General features: G+C 38.8%; 1 protein-coding gene across 1 annotated transcript in view; it reads left to right on the forward strand.

Moving 5' to 3' along the window:
• The window catches only part of LOC128662513 (ankyrin-3), a 436,289-nt gene that overhangs the window by 392,028 nt on the left and 26,401 nt on the right, over window positions 1-17,860 (forward strand). Inside the window, exon 9 of the mRNA XM_053716291.1 lies at window positions 14,465-14,632. Coding sequence (XP_053572266.1) covers window positions 14,465-14,632 — 168 coding nt within the window. The remainder of the gene's footprint in view (window positions 1-14,464; window positions 14,633-17,860) is intronic.

The following is a 17,860-nucleotide window of genomic DNA, read 5'->3' on the forward strand; positions in this document are numbered from 1 at the left end:
TTTTTTATAAAGTTCTAAATATATGTATTCAAACATTTATTTGCCTTGACTCTGGATGTTCATCATTCTGATTCTGATAATGGTTCTTCTGGTTCAGAGGATTCTGTCTCAGAGGTTGATGCTGATAAATCTTCATATTTATTTTAAATGGAATTTATTCGTTCTTTACTTAAAGAAGTCCTAATTGCATTAGAAATTGAGGATTCTGGTCCTCTTGATACTAAATCTAAACGTTTAGATAAGGTTTTTAAATCTCCTGTAGTTATTCCAGAAGTTTTTCCTGTCCCTAGTGCTATTTCTGAAGTAATTTCCAGGGAATGGAATAATTTGGGTAATTCATTTACTCCTTCTAAACGTTTTAAGCAATTATATCCTGTGCCATCTGACAGATTAGAGTTTTGGGACAAAATCCCTAAAGTTGATGGGGCTGTCTCTACTCTTGTTAAGCGTACTACTATTCCTACGGCAGATGGTACTTCCTTTAAGGATCCTTTAGATAGGAAAATTGAATCCTTTCTAAGAAAAGCTTACTTGTGTTCAGGTAATCTTCTTAGACCTGCTATATCTTTAGCGGATGTTGCTGCAGCTTCATCTTTTGGTTAGAAGCTTTAGCGCAACAAGTAACAGATCATAATTCTCATAGCATTTTTATTCTTCTTCAACATGCTAATAATTTTATTTGTGATGCCATCTTTTTTATCTTTCAAAGAGTTTTATTGGTATTTTCACAAAAATACAGTGATAGTGGTAAAATAACAGTTCTTTAAAACATTTAACTTAACAACACGATTCATGTCAGCTTAACATATAGAAGTTACTTTCTGAGATACATCTTTTCCTGGTATATATATAGTCTGGGCGAGCATTTTGATAACTTTGTGCTTATTAGTTTCATATTATACAGTCTATTTCCAATTCACCTACAGGAGTGATTACTCAGCTCCCCGATTCTAGCCTCCTGTCTCGCACTGGGGGTGTTGAAGGCCTGGCCAGCCGTGATTGTGTGAAACCTGCTTTCGTTAGGTCCCAGTATAATTTGATGTCTAAAATTGTGATGCCATCTTTGATATCATTAGAGTTGATGTCAGGTATATGTCTCTAGCTATTTTAGCTAGAAGAGCTTTATGGCTTGAAACTTGGAATGCTGATATGTCTTCTAAGTCTACTCTGCTTTCCCTTTCTTTCCAGGGTAATAATCGTTTTCGTTCCTTTCGTCACAACAAGGAACAAAAACCTGATTCTTCATCCTCAGGAGCGGTATCAGTTTGAAAACCATCTCCAGTCTGGAATAAATCCAAGCCTTTTAGAAAATCAAAGCCAGCTCCTAAGTCCACATGAAGGTGCGGCCCTCATTCCAGCTCAGCTGGTAGGGGGCAGATTACGTTTTTTCAAAGGAATTTGGATCAATTCCGTTCACAATCTTTGGATTCAGAACATTGTTTCAGAAGGGTACAGAATTGGCTTCAAGATAAGGCCTCCTGCAAAGAGATTTTTTCTTTCCCGTGTCCCAGTAAACCCAGCGAAGGCTCAAGCATTTCTGAAATGTGTTTCAGATCTAGAGTTGACTGGAGTAATTATGCCAGTTCCAGTTCTGGAACAGGGACTGGGGTTTTATTCAAAATCTCTTCATTGTACCAAAGAAGGAAAATTCCTTCAGACCAGTTCTGGATCTAAAAATATTGAATCGTTATGTAAGGATACCAACATTCAAAATGGTAACTGTAAGGACTATCCTGCCTTTTGTTCAGCAAGGGCATTAAATGTCTACAATAGATTTACAGGTTGCATATCTGCATATTCCGATTCATCCAGATCACTATCAGTTTCTGAGATTCTCTTTCCTAGACAAGCATTACCAGTTTGTGGCTCTGCCGTTTGGCCTAGCTACAGCTCCAAGAATTTTTACGAAGGTTCTCGGTGCCCTTCTGTCTGTAATCAGAGAACAGGGTATTGTGGTATTCCTTATTTGGACGATATCTTGGTACTTTCTCAGTCTTCACATTTAGCAGAATCTCATACGAATCGACTTGTGTTGTTTCTTCAACATCATGGTTGGAGGATCAATTTACCAAAAAGTTCATTGATTCCTCAGACTCAGGTAACCTTTTTAGGTTTTCAGATAGATTCAGTGTCCATGACTCTATCTTTGACAGACAAGAGACGTCTAAAGTCGATATCAGCTTGTCGAAACCTTCAGTCACAATCTTTCCCTTCGGTAGTCTTATGCATGGAAATTCTAGGTCTTATGACTGCGGCATCGGACGCGATCCCCTTTGCTCGTTTTCACATGCGGCCTCTTCAGCTCTGTATGCTGAACCAGTGGTGCAGGGAGTACACAAAGATATCTCAATTAATATCTTTCAAACCGATTGTACAACACTCTCTGACGTGGTGGACAGATCACCATCGTTTAGTTCAGGGGGCTTCTTTTGTTCTTCCAACCTGGACTGTAATTTCAACAGATGCAAGTCTTACAGGTTGGGGAGCTGTGTGGGGGTCTCTGACAGCACAAGGGGTTTGGGAATCTCAGGAGGTGAGATTACCGATCAATATTTTGGAACTCCGTGCAATTTTCAGAGCTCTTCAGTCTTGGCCTCTTCTAAAGAGAGAATCGTTCATTTGTTTTCAGACAGACAATGTCACAACTGTGGCATACATCAATCATCAAGGAGGGACTCACAGTCCTCTGGCTATGAAAGAAGTATCTCAAATTCTGGTATGGGCGGAATCCAGCTCCTGTCTAGTTTCTGCGGTTCTTATCCCAGGTATAGACAATTGGGAAGCGGATTATCTCAGTCGCCAAACGTTACATCCGGGCGAATGGTCTCTTCACCCAGAGGTATTTCTTCAGATTGTTCAAATGTGGGGACTTCCAGAAATAGATTTGATGGCCTCTCATCTAAACAAGAAACTTCCCAGGTATCTGTCCAGATCCAGGGATCCTCAAGCGGTAGCAGTGGATGCATTGTCATTTCCTTGGAAGTATCATCCTGTCTATATCTTTCCGCCTCTAGTTCTTCTTCCAAGAGTAATCTCCAAAATTCTGAAGGAATGCTCGTTTGTTCTGCTGGTAGCTCCAGCATGGCCTCACAGTTTTTGGTATGCGGATCTTGTCCGGATGGCCTCTTGCCAACCGTGGACTCTTCTGTTAAGGCCAGACCTTCTGTCGCAAGGTCCTTTTTTCCATCAGGATCTCAAATCCTTAAATTTAAAGGTATGGAGATTGAACGCTTGATTCTTAGTCAAAGAGGTTTCTCTGACTCTGTGATTAATACTATGTTACAGGCTCGTAAATCTGTATCTAGGGAGATATATTATAGAGTCTGGAAGACTTATATTTCTTGGTGTCTTTCACATCATTTTTCCTGGCATTCTTTTAGAATTCCGAGAATTTTACAGTTTCTTCAGGATGGTTTGGATAAAGGTTTGTCTGCAAGTTCCTTGTAAGGACAAATCTCTGCTCTTTCTGTTCTTTTTCACAGAAAGATTGCTAATCTTCCTGATATTCATTGTTTTGTACAAGCTTTGGTTCGTATAAAACCTGTCATTAAGTCAATTTCTCCTCTTTGGAGTTTGAATTTGGTTCTGAGGGCTCTTCAAGCTCCTCCGTTTGAACCTATGCATTCATTGGACATTAAATAACTTTCTTGGAAAGTTTTGTTTTCTTTTTGCCATCTCTTCTGCCAGAAGAGTTTCTGAATTATCAGCTCTTTCTTGTGAGTCTCTTTTTCTGATTTTTCACCAGGATAAGGCGGTGTTGCGAACTTCTTTTAAATTTTTACCTAAGGTTGTGAATTCCAACAACATTAGTAGAGAAATTGTGGTTCCTTCATTATGTCCTAAGAATTCTAAGGAGAAATCATTGCATTCTTTGGATGTAGTTAGAGCTTTGAAATATTATGTTGAAGCTACTAAGAATTTCCGAAAGACTTCTAGTCTATTTGTTATCTTTTCCGGTTCTAGGAAAGGTCAGAAGGCCTCTGCCATTTCTTTGGCATCTTGGTTGAAATCTTTAATTCATCATGCTTATGTCGAGTCGGGTAAAACTCCGCCTCAAAGGATTACAGCTCATTCTACTAGGTCAGTTTCTACTTCCTGGGCGTTTAGGAATGAAGCTTCGGTTGATCAGATTTGCAAAGCAGCAACTTGGTCTTCTTTGCATACTTTTACTAAATTCTACCATTTTGATGTGTTTTCTTCTTCTGAAGCTGTCTTTTGTAGAAAAGTACTTCAGGCAGCTGTTTCAGTTTGAATCTTCTGCTTATATTTTCAGTTTTTTTCTTTATAAGATTTAAACTTTATTTTTGGGTGTGGATTTTTTTCAGCGGAATTGGCTGTCTTTATTTTATCCCTCCCTCTCTAGTGACTCTTGCGTGGAAGATCCACATCTTGGGTAGTCATTATCCCATACGTCACTAGCTCATGGACTCTTGCTAATTACATGAAAGAAAACATAATTTATGTAAGAACTTACCTGATAAATTCATTTCTTTCATATTAGCAAGAGTCCATGAGGCCCACCCTTTTTTTGTGGTGGTTATGATTTTTTTATATAAAGCACAATTATTCCAATTCCTTATATTTATGCTTCACACTTTTTTCTTATCACCCCACTTCTTGGCTATTCGTTAAACTGATTTGTGGGTGTGGTGAGGGGTGTATTTATAGGCATTTTGAGGTTTGGGAAACTTTGCCCCTCCTGGTAGGAATGTATATCCCATACGTCACTAGCTCATGGACTCTTGCTAATATGAAAGAAATTAATTTATCAGGTAAGTTCTTACATAAATTATGTTTTTATTGCGTCATTCTTGGCGCGGACTTTTTTGGCGCAAAATTTTTTTTTCTGTTTCCGGCGTCATACGTGTCGCCGGAAGTTGCGTAATTTTTGACGTTCTTTTGCGCCAAAAGTGTTGGCGTTCCGGATGTGGCGTCATTTTTGGCGCCAAAAGCATTTAGGCGCCAAATAATGTGGGCGTCATTTTTGGCGCTAAAAAAATATGGGCGTCACTATTGTCTCCACATTATTTAAGTCTCATTATTTATTGCTTCTGGTTGCTAGAAGCTTGTTCACTGGCATTTTTTTCCCATTCCTGAAACTGTCATTTAAGGAATTTGATCAATTTTGCTTTATATGTTGTTTTTTCTATTACATATTGCAAGATGTCCCACGTTGAAACTGAGTCAGAAGATACTTCTGGAAAATCGCTGCCTGGTGCTGGAGCTACCAAAGCTAAGTGTATCTGCTGTAAACTTATGGTATCTGTTCCTCCAGCTGTTGTTTGTACTGTTTGTCATGACAAACTTGTTAATGCAGATAATATTTCCTTTAGTACTGTTACATTACCTGTTGCTGTTCCGTCAACATCTAATACTCAGAGTGTTCCTGATAACATAAGAGATTTTGTTTCTAAATCCATTAAGAAGGCTATGTCTGTTATTCCTCCTTCTAGTAAACGTAAAAAGTCTTTTAAAACTTCTCATTTTTCAGATGAATTTTTAAATGAACATCATCATTCTGATTCTGATAATGGTTCTTCTGGTTCAGAGGATTCTGTCTCAGAGGTTGATGCTGATAAATCTTCATATTTTTTTAAAATGGAATTTATTCGTTCTTTACTTAAAGAAGTCCTAATTGCATTAGAAATTGAGGATTCTGGTCCTCTTGATACTAAATCTAAACGTTTAGATAAGGTTTTTAAATCTCCTGTAGTTATTCCAGAAGTTTTTCCTGTCCCTAGTGCTATTTCTGAAGTAATTTCCAGGGAATGGAATAATTTGGGTAATTCATTTACTCCTTCTAAACGTTTTAAGCAATTATATCCTGTGCCATCTGACAGATTAGAGTTTTGGGACAAAATCCCTAAGGTTGATGGGGCTGTCTCTACTCTTGCTAAGCGTACTACTATTCCTACGGCAGATGGTACTTCCTTTAAGGATCCTTTAGATAGGAAAATTGAATCCTTTCTAAGAAAAGCTTACTTGTGTTCAGGTAATCTTCTTAGACCTGCTATATCTTTAGCGGATGTTGCGGCAGCTTCAACTTTTTGGTTAGAAGCTTTAGCGCAACAAGTAACAGATCATAATTCTCAATAATTTTATTTGTGATGCCATCTTTGATATCATTAGAGTTGATGTCAGGTATATGTCTCTAGCTATTTTAGCTAGAAGAGCTTTATGGCTTAAAACTTGGAATGCTGATATGTCTTCTAAGTCTACTCTGCTTTCCCTTTCTTTCCAGGGTAATAAATTGTTTGGTTCTCAGTTGGATTCTATTATCTCAACTGTTACTGGAGGGAAAGGAACTTTTTTACCACAGGATAAAAAATCTAAAGGTAAATTTAGGTCTAATAATCGTTTTCGTTCCTTTCGTCACAACAAGGAACAAAAACCTGATCCATCATCCTCAGGAGCGGTATCAGTTTGGAAACCATCTCCAGTCTGGAATAAATCCAAGCCTTTTAGAAAATCAGTCCACATGAAGGTGCGGCCCTCATTCCAGCTCAGCTGGTAGGGGGCAGATTACGTTTTTTCAAAGAAATTTGGATCAATTCCGTTCACAATCTTTGGATTCAGAACATTGTTTCAGAAGGGTACAGAATTGGCTTCAAGATAAGGCCTCCTGCAAAGAGATTTTTTCTTTCCCGTGTCCCAGTAAACCCAGCGAAGGCTCAAGCAAATCTCTTCATTGTACCAAAGAAGGAGAATTCCTTCAGACCAGTTCTGGATCTAAAAATATTGAATCGTTATGTAAGGATACCAACATTCAAAATGGTAACTGTAAGGACTATCCTGCCTTTTGTTCAGCAAGGGCATTATATGTCTACAATAGATTTACAGGATGCATATCTGCATATTCCGATTCATCCAGATCACTATCAGTTTCTGAGATTCTCTTTCCTAGACAAGCATTACAAGTTTGTGGCTCTGCCGTTTGGCCTAGCTACAGCTCCAAGAATTTTTACGAAGGTTCTCGGTGCCCTTCTGTCTGTAATCAGAGAACAGGGTATTGTGGTATTTCCTTATTTGGACGATATCTTGGTACTTTCTCAGTCTTCACATTTAGCAGAATCTCATACGAATCGACTTGTGTTGTTTCTTCAACATCATGGTTGGAGGATCAATTTACCAAAAAGTTCATTGATTCCTCAGACACAAGTAAACTTTTTAGGTTTCCAGATAGATTCAGTGTCCATGACTCTATCTTTGACAGTCAAGAGACGTCTAAAATTGATATCAGCTTTTCGAAACCTTCAGTCACAATCATTCCCTTCGGTAGCCTTATGCATGGAAATTCTAGGTCTTATGACTGCTGCATTGGACGCGATCCCCTTTGCTCGTTTTCACATGCGGCCTCTTCAGCTCTGTATGCTGAACCAGTGGTGCAGGGATTACACAAAGATATCTCAATTAATATCGTTAAAACCGATTGTACGACACTCTCTGACGTGGTGGACAGATCACCATCGTTTAGTTCAGGGGGCTTCTTTTGTTCTTCCGACCTGGACTGTAATTTCAACAGATGCAAGTCTTACAGGTTGGGGAGCTGTGTGGGGGTCTCTGACAGCACAAGGGGTTTGGGACTCTCAGGAGGTGAGATTACCGATCAATATTTTGTAACTCCGTGCAATTTTCAGAGCTCTTCAGTCTTGGCCTCTTCTAAAGAGAGAATCGTTCATTTGTTTTCAGACAGACAATGTCACAACTGTGGCATACATCAATCATCAAGGAGGGACTCACAGTCCTCTGGCTATGAAAGAAGTATCTCGAATTCTGGTATGGGCGGAATCCAGCTCCTGTCTAGTTTCTGCGGTTCAAATCCCAGGTATAGACAATTGGGAAGCGGATTATCTCAGTCGCCAAACGTTACATCCTGGCGAATGGTCTCTTCACCCAGAGGTATTTCTTCAGATTGTTCAAATGTGGGGTCTTCCAGAAATAGATCTGATGGCTTCTCATCTAAACAAGAAACTTCCCAGGTATCTGTCCAGATCCAGGGATCCTCAAGCGGAAGCAGTGGATGCGTTGTCACTTCCTTGGAAGTATCATCCTGCCTATATCTTTCCGCCTCTAGTTCTTCTTCCAAGAGTAATCTCCAAGATTCTGAAGGAATGCTCGTTTGTTCTGCTGGTGGCTCCAGCATGGCCTCACAGGTTTTGGTATGCGGATCTTGTCCGGATGGCCTCTTGCCAACCGTGGACTCTTCCGTTAAGACCAGACCTTCTGTCACAAGGTCCTTTTTTCCATCAGGATCTCAAATCCTTAAATTTAAAGGTATGGAGGTAAGTTCTTACATAAATTATGTTTTCTTTCATGTAATTAGCAAGAGTCCATGAGCTAGTGACGTATGGGATAATGACTACCCAAGCATGTGATTAGTGTGTATTATGTAATTAGTGTGTACCATGTGATTAGTGTGTATTATGTAATTAGTGTGTATTGTGTGATTAGTGCGTAGCATGTGATTAGTGTGTATTATGTAATTAGTGTGTACCATGTGATTAGTGTGTATTATGTAATTAGTGTGTACCATGTGATTAGTGTGTATTATGTAATTAGTGTGTACCGTGTGATTAGTGTGTATTGTGTGATTAGTGTGTATTGTGTGATTAGTGCGTAGCATGTGATTAGTGTGTATTATGTAATTAGTGTGTACCATGTGATTAGTGTGTGTTATGTAATTAGTGTGTACCATGTGATTAGTGTGTATTATGTAATTAGTGTGTATTGTGTGATTAGTGCGTAGCATGTGATTAGTGTGTATTGTGTGATTAGTGTGTAGCGTGTGATTAGTGTGTATTGTGTGATTAGTGTGTAGCGTGTGATTAGTGTGTATTATGTAATTAGTGTTTATTATGTAATTAGTGTGTACCGTATGATTAGTGTGTACCGTGTGATTAGTGTGTACCGTGTGATTAGTGTGTATTATGTAATTAGTGTGTATTATGTAATTAGTGTGTACCGTATGATTAGTGTGTACCGTGTGATTAGTGTGTACCGTGTGATTAGTGTGTATTGTGTGATCAGTGTGTATTGTGTGATTAGTGTGTATTGTGTGATTAGTGTGTATTATGTAATTAGTGTGTACCGTATGATTAGTGTGCACCGTGTGTTTAGTGTGTATTGTGTGATTAGTGTGTAGCGTGTGATTAGTGTGTATTGTGTGATTAGTGTGTAGCCTGTGATTAGTGTGTATTGTGTGATTAGTGTGTATTGTGTGATTAGTGTGTATTGTGTGATTAGTGTGTATTGTGTGATTAGTGTGTATTATGTAATTAGTGTGTATTATGTAATGAGTGTGTAGCGTATGATTAGTGTGTACCGTGTGATTAGTGTGTATTGTGTGATTAGTGTGTACCATGTGATTAGTGTGTATTGTGTGATTAGTGTGTATTGTGTGATTAGTGTGTATTATGTAATTAGTGTGTATTATGTAATTAGTGTGTATTGTGTGATTAGTGTGTATTGTGTGATTAGTGTGTATTATGTAATTAGTGTGTACCATATGATTAGTGTGTACCGTGTGATTAGTGTGTATTGTGTGATTAGTGTGTAGCGTGTGATTTGTGTGTATTGTGTGATTAGTGTGTAGCGTGTGATTAGTGTGTACCGTGTGATTAGTGTGTATTGTGTGATTAGTGTGTATTGTGTAATTAGTGTGTATTATGTAATTAGTATGTAGCGTGTGATTAGTGTGTATTGTGTGATTAGTGTGTATTGTGTGATTAGTATGTAGCGTGTGATTAGTGTGTATTATGTGATTAGTGTGTACCGTGTGATTAGTGTGTATTATGTGATTAGTGTGTATTATGTGATTAGTGTGTATTATGTGATTAGTGTGTACCGTGTGATTAGTGTGTATTGTGTGATTAGTGTGTACCATGTGATTAGTGTGTATTGTGTGATTAGTGTGTATTGTGTGGTGATTAGTGTGTATTATGTAATTAGTGTGTATTATGTAATTAGTGTGTATTGTGTGATTAGTGTGTATTGTGTGATTAGTGTGTATTATGTAATTAGTGTGTACCGTATGATTAGTGTGTACCGTATGATTAGTGTGTACCGTGTGATTAGTGTGTATTGTGTGATTAGTGTGATTTGTGTGTATTGTGTGATTAGTGTGTAGCGTGTGATTAGTGTGTACCGTGTGATTAGTGTGTATTGTGTGATTAGTGTGTATTGTGTGATTAGTATGTAGCGTGTGATTAGTGTGTATTATGTGATTAGTGTGTACCGTGTGATTAGTGTGTATTATGTGATTAGTGTGTATTATGTGATTAGTGTGTATTATGTGATTAGTGTGTACCGTGTGATTAGTGTGTATTGTGTGATTAGTGTGTAGCGTGTGATTAGTGTGTATTGTGTGGTTAGTGTGTATTGTGTGATTAGTGTGTATTGTGTGATTAGTGTGTATTGTGTGATTAGTGTGTAGCGTGTGATTAGTGTGTATTGTGTGATTAGTATGTAGCGTGTGATTAGTGTGTATTATGTGATTAGTATGTAGCGTGTGATTAGTGTGTACCGTGTGATTAGTGTGTATTGTGTGATTAGTGTGTATTGTGTGATTAGTATGTAGCGTGTGATTAGTGTGTATTGTGTGATTAGTGTGTACCGTGTGATTAGTGTGTATTATGTAATTAGTGTGTATTATGTAATTAGTGTGTACTGTGTGATTAGTGTGTACCGTGTGATTAGTGTGTATTATGTAATTAGTGTGTACCGTGTGATTAGTGTGTATTGTGTGATTAGTGTGTATTGTGTGATTAGTGTGTATTGTGTGATTAGTGTGTACCATGTGATTAGTGTGTATTGTGTAATTAGTGTGTACCATGTGATTAGTGTGTATTATGTAATTAGTGTGTACCGTGTGATTAGTGTGTATTATGTCATTAGTGTGTACCGTATGATTAGTGTGTACCGTGTGATTAGTGTGTGTTATGTAATTAGTGTGTATTATGTAATTAGTGTGTACCGTATGATTAGTGTGTACCGTATGATTAGTGTGTACCGTGTGATTAGTGTGAATTATGTAATTAGTGTGTATTATGTGATTAGTGTGTACCGTGTGATTAGTGTGTATTATGTAATTAGTGTGTATTATGTAATTAGTGTGTACCGTGTGATTAGTGTGTATTATGTAATTAGTGTGTACCGTGTGATTAGTGTGTATTGTGTGATTAGTGTGTACCGTGTGATTAGTGTGTATTATGTAATTAGTGTGTACCGTGTGATTAGTGTGTATTATGTAATTAGTGTGTACCGTGTGATTAGTGTGTATTGTGTGATTAGTGTGTATTATGTAATTAGTGTGTATCGTGTGATTAGTGTGTACCGTGTGATTAGTGTGTACGTGTGATTAGTGTGTACGTGTGATTAGTGTGTATTGTGTGATTAGTGTGTATTATGTGATTAGTGTGTATTATGTGATTTAGTGTGTATTATGTGATTAGTGTGTACCGTGTGATTAGTGTGTACCGTGTGATTAGTGTGTATTGTGTGATTAGTGTTTACCGTGTGATTAGTGTGTATTGTGTGATTAGTGTGTATTATGTAATTAGTGTGTACCGTGTGATTAGTGTTTACCGTGTGATTAGTGTGTATTGTGTGATTAGTGTGTAGCGTGTGATTAGTGTGTACCGTGTGATTAGTGTGTATTGTGTGATTAGTGTGTATTGTGTGATTAGTATGTAGCGTGTGATTAGTGTGTATTATGTGATTAGTGTGTACCGTGTGATTAGTGTGTATTATGTGATTAGTGTGTATTATGTGATTAGTGTGTATTATGTGATTAGTGTGTACCGTGTGATTAGTGTGTATTGTGTGATTAGTGTGTAGCGTGTGATTAGTGTGTATTGTGTGGTTAGTGTGTATTGTGTGATTAGTGTGTATTGTGTGATTAGTGTGTAGCGTGTGATTAGTGTGTATTGTGTGATTAGTATGTAGCGTGTGATTAGTGTGTATTATGTGATTAGTATGTAGCGTGTGATTAGTGTGTACCGTGTGATTAGTGTGTATTGTGTGATTAGTGTGTACCGTGTGATTAGTGTGTATTATGTAATTAGTGTGTATTATGTAATTAGTGTGTACTGTGTGATTAGTGTGTACCGTGTGATTAGTGTGTATTATGTAATTAGTGTGTACCGTGTGATTAGTGTGTATTGTGTGATTAGTGTGTATTGTGTGATTAGTGTGTATTGTGTGATTAGTGTGTATTATGTGATTAGTGTGTACCATGTGATTAGTGTGTATTATGTAATTAGTGTGTATTATGTAATTAGTGTGTACCATGTGATTAGTGTGTATTATGTAATTAGTGTGTACCGTGTGATTAGTGTGTATTATGTAATTAGTGTGTACCGTATGATTAGTGTGTACCGTGTGATTAGTGTGTGTTATGTAATTAGTGTGTATTATGTAATTAGTGTGTACCGTATGATTAGTGTGTACCGTATGATTAGTGTGTACCGTGTGATTAGTGTGTATTATGTAATTAGTGTGTATTATGTGATTAGTGTGTACCGTGTGATTAGTGTGTATTATGTAATTAGTGTGTATTATGTAATTAGTGTGTACCGTGTGATTAGTGTGTATTATGTAATTAGTGTGTACCGTGTGATTAGTGTGTATTGTGTGATTAGTGTGTACCGTGTGATTAGTGTGTATTATGTAATTAGTGTGTACCGTGTGATTAGTGTGTATTATGTAATTAGTGTGTACCGTGTGATTAGTGTGTATTGTGTGATTAGTGTGTATTATGTAATTAGTGTGTATCGTGTGATTAGTGTGTACCGTGTGATTAGTGTGTACGTGTGATTAGTGTGTACGTGTGATTAGTGTGTATTGTGTGATTAGTGTGTATTATGTGATTAGTGTGTATTATGTGATTAGTGTGTATTATGTGATTAGTGTGTATTATGTAATTAGTGTGTACCGTGTGATTAGTGTGTACAGTGTGATTAGTGTGTATTGTGTGATTAGTGTTTACCGTGTGATTAGTGTGTATTGTGTGATTAGTGTGTATTATGTAATTAGTGTGTACCGTGTGATTAGTGTTTACCGTGTGATTAGTGTGTATTGTGTGATTAGTGTGTATTATGTGATTAGTGTGTATTATGTAATTAGTGTGTACCGTGTGATTAGTGTTTACCGTGTGATTAGTGTGTATTGTGTGATTAGTGTGTACCGTGTGATTAGTGTGTATTATGTAATTAGTGTGTACCGTGTGATTAGTGTTTACCGTGTGATTAGTGTGTATTGTGTGATTAGTGTGTAGCGTGTGATTAGTGTGTATTATGTAATTAGTGTGTACCGTGTGATTAGTGTGTACCGTGTGATTAGTGTGTACCGTGTGATTAGTGTGTATTATGTGATTAGTGTGTATTATGTAATTAGTGTTTACCGTGTGATTAGTGTGTATTGTGTGATTAGTGTGTAGCGTGTGATTAGTGTGTATTATGTAATTAGTGTGTACCGTGTGATTAGTGTGTACCGTGTGATTAGTGTGTACCGTGTGATTAGTGTGTATTATGTGATTAGTGTGTATTATGTAATTAGTGTGTACCGTGTGATTAGTGTGTATTGTGTGATTAGTGTTTACCGTGTGATTAGTGTGTATTGTGTAATTAGTGTGTACCGTGTGATTAGTGTGTATTGTGTGATTAGTGTGTACCGTGTGATTAGTGTGTACCGTGTGATTAGTGTGTAGCGTGTGATTAGTGTGTAGCGTGTGATTAGTGTGTACCGTGTGATTAGTGTGTACCATGTGATTAGTGTGTATTGTGTGATTAGTGTGTACCCTGTGATTAGTGTGTATTGTGTGATTAGTGTGTATTGTGTGATTAGTGTGTATTGTGTGATTAGTGTGTATTGTGTGATTAGTGTGTACCGTGTGATTAGTGTGTACCGTGTGATTAGTGTGTACCGTGTGATTAGTGTGTACCGTGTGATTAGTGTGTAGCGTATGATTAGTGTGTACCGTGTGATTAGTGTGTACCGTGTGATTATTGTGTACCATGTGATTAGTGTGTATTGTGTGATTAGTGTGTACCGTGTAATTAGTGTGTACCATGTGATTAGTGTGTACTGTGTGATTAGTGTGTACCATGTGATTAGTGTGTACCGTGTGATTAGTGTGTACCGTGTAATTAGTGTGTACCGTGTGATTAGTGTGTACTGTGTGATTAGTGTGTACCGTGTGATTAGTGTGTACCATGTGATTAGTGTGTACCGTGTGATTAGTGTGTACCATGTGATTAGTGTGTACCGTGTGATTAGTGTGTACCGTGTGATTAGTGTGTACCATGTGATTAGTGTGTATTGTGTGATTAGTGTGTACCGTGTGATTAGTGTGTACCATGTGATTAGTGTGTATTGTGTGATTAGTGTGTACCGTGTGATTAGTGTGTACCGTGCAATTAGCTTTTATACAAACATAAGTAAAGTGACAATTATTTGTGGTTTTTAGGAGCAGCAGAAGTTGTTCCTGGACCAGACATCCTACAATATCTATCAGCCTCCTCCTCCCACACAGATTCCAGGGCCCTCAGGCCGCTGGCAAAGGCGGAAAGGGAAATTGTTTGTGTGCGGGCAAACAGGAGCCGGGAAAACCACGTTCACCCAAACATTATCAAAGGTAACTGTAGTTGTGTGTTCTGCAAATACCTAAATATGTATCTTCAGCAAATGGGCGTGTCCCTGTAGAGCTCTGCCTCCTGTAACAGGGTAACCTTCACCCAGAGCAGATGTAACTGCTAATCACACCCAGTAACTGATAATCACACCCAGTAACTGATAATCACACCCAGTAACTGCTAATCACACCCAATAACTGCTAATCACACCCAATAACTGCTAATCACACCCAGTAACTGCTAATCACACCCCAGTAACTGATAATCACACCCAGTAACTGCTAATCACACCCCAGTAACTGCTAATCACACCCCAGTAACTGCTAATCACACCCCAGTAACTGCTAATCACACCCAGTAACTGCTAATCACACCCAATAACTGCTAATCACACCCCAGTAACTGCTAATCACACCCAATAACTGCTAATCACACCCAATAACTGCTAATCACACCCAGTAACTGCTAATCACACCCCAGTAACTGCTAATCACACCCAGTAACTGCTAATCACACCCAGTAACTGCTAATCACACCCCAGTAACTGCTAATCACACCCAATAACTGCTAATCACACCCCAGTAACTGCTAATCACACCCAGTAACTGCTAATCACACCCCAGTAACTGCTAATCACACCCAGTAACTGCTAATCACACCCAATAACTGCTAATCACACCCAGTAACTGCTAATCACACCCAGTAACTGCTAATCACACCCCAGTAACTGCTAATCACACCCCAGTAACTGCTAATCACACCCAATAACTGCTAATCACACCCCAGTAACTGCTAATCACACCCAGTAACTGCTAATCACACCCCAGTAACTGCTAATCACACCCAGTAACTGCTAATCACACCTAGTAACTGCTAATCACACCCAGTAACTGCTAATCACACCCCAGTAACTGCTAATCACACCCAATAACTGCTAATCACACCCCAGTAACTGCTAATCACACCCAGTAACTGCTAATCACACCCCAGTAACTGCTAATCACACCCAGTAACTGCTAATCACACCCAGTAACTGCTAATCACACCCAGTAACTGCTATTCACACCCCAGTAACTGCTAATCACACCCAATAACTGCTAATCACACCCAGTAACTACTAATCACACCCCAGTAACTGCTAATCACACCCAGTAACTGCTAATCACACCCAGTAACTGCTAATCACACCCAGTAACTGCTAATCACACCCAGTAACTGCTAATCAGACCCCAGTAACTGCTAATCAGACCCCAGTAACTGCTAATCACACCCAGTAACTGCTAATCACACCCAGTAACTGCTAATCACACCCAGTAACTGCTAATCACACCCAGTAACTGCTAATCACACCCCAGTAACTGCTAATCACACCCATTAACTGCTAATCACACCCCAGTAACTGCTAATCACACCCAATAACTGCTAATCACACCCCAGTAACTGCTAATCACACCCCAATAACTGCTAATCACACACAGTAACTGCTAATCACACCCAGTAACTGCTAATCACACCCCAGTAACTGCTAATCACACCCCAGTAACTGCTAATCACACCCCAGTAACTGCTAATCACACCCCAGTAACTGCTAATCACACCCCAGTAACTGCTAATCACACCCAGTAACTGCTAATCACACCCAAGTAACTGCTAATCACACCCCAGTAACTGCTAATCACACCCAGTAACTGCTAATCACACCCAATAACTGCTAATCACACCCAGTAACTGCTAATTATTTAATCACACCCAGTAACTGCTAATTATTTAATCACACCCAGTAACTGCTAATCACACCCCAGTAACTGCTAATCACACCCCAGTAACTGCTAATCACACCCCAGTAACTGCTAATCACACCCCAGTAACTGCTAATCACACCCCAGTAACTGCTAATCACACCCAGTAACTGCTAATCACACCCCAGTAACTGCTAATCACACCCCGTAACTGCTAATCACACCCCAATAACTATTAATCACACCCCAGTAACTGCTAATCACACCCCAGTAACTGCTAATCACACCCCAGTAACTGCTAATCACACCCAGTAACTGCTAATCACACCCAGTAACTGCTAATCACACCCCAGTAACTGCTAATCACACCCAGTAACTGCTAATCACACCCCAGTAACTGCTAATCACACCCCAGTAACTGCTAATCACACCCCAGTAACTGCTAATCACACCCAATAACTGCTAATCACACCCAGTAACTGCTAATTATTTAATCACACCCAGTAACTGCTAATTATTTAATCACACCCAGTAACTGCTAATCATTTAATCACACCCAGTAACTGCTAATCACACCCAGTAACTGCTAATCACACCCCAGTAACTGCTAATCACACCCCAGTAACTGCTAATCACACCCAGTAACTGCTAATCACACCCCAGTAACTGCTAATCACACCCAGTAACTGCTAATCACACCCGTAACTGCTAATCACACCCCAATAACTATTAATCACACCCCAGTAACTGCTAATCACACCCAGTAACTGCTAATCACACCCAGTAACTGCTAATCACACCCAGTAAACTGCTAATCAAACCCCAGTAACTGCTAATCACACCCAGTAACTGCTAATCACACCCCAGTAACTGCTAATCACACCCCAGTAACTGCTAATCACACCCAATAACTGCTAATCACACCCAGTAACTGCTAATTATTTAATCACACCCAGTAACTGCTAATTATTTAATCACACCCAGTAACTGCTAATCATTTAATCACACCCAGTAACTGATAATCACACCCAGTAACTGCTAATCATTTAATCACACCCAGTAACTGCTAATCAAACCCAATAACTGCTAATCACACCCCAGTAACTGCTAATCACACTCAATAACTGCTAATCACACCCCAGTAACTGATAATCACACCCAATAACTACTAATTACACCCAGTAACTGCTAATCACACCCCAGTAACTGCTAATCACACCCAGTAACTGCTAATCACACCCCAATAACTGCTAATCACACCCCAATAACTGCTAATCACACCCAGTAACTGCTAATCACACCCAATAACTGCTAATCACACCCAGTAACTGCTAATCACACCCAATAACTGCTAATCACACCCAATAACTGCTAATCACACCCAATAACTGCTAATCACACCCAATAACTGCTAATTACACCCAGTAACTGCTAATCACACCCAATAACTGCTAATCACACCCAATAACTGCTAATCACACCCCAATAACT

Source organism: Bombina bombina, chromosome 6 (genome assembly GCF_027579735.1).
Source record: "Bombina bombina isolate aBomBom1 chromosome 6, aBomBom1.pri, whole genome shotgun sequence".
NCBI lineage: Eukaryota > Metazoa > Chordata > Amphibia > Anura > Bombinatoridae > Bombina > Bombina bombina.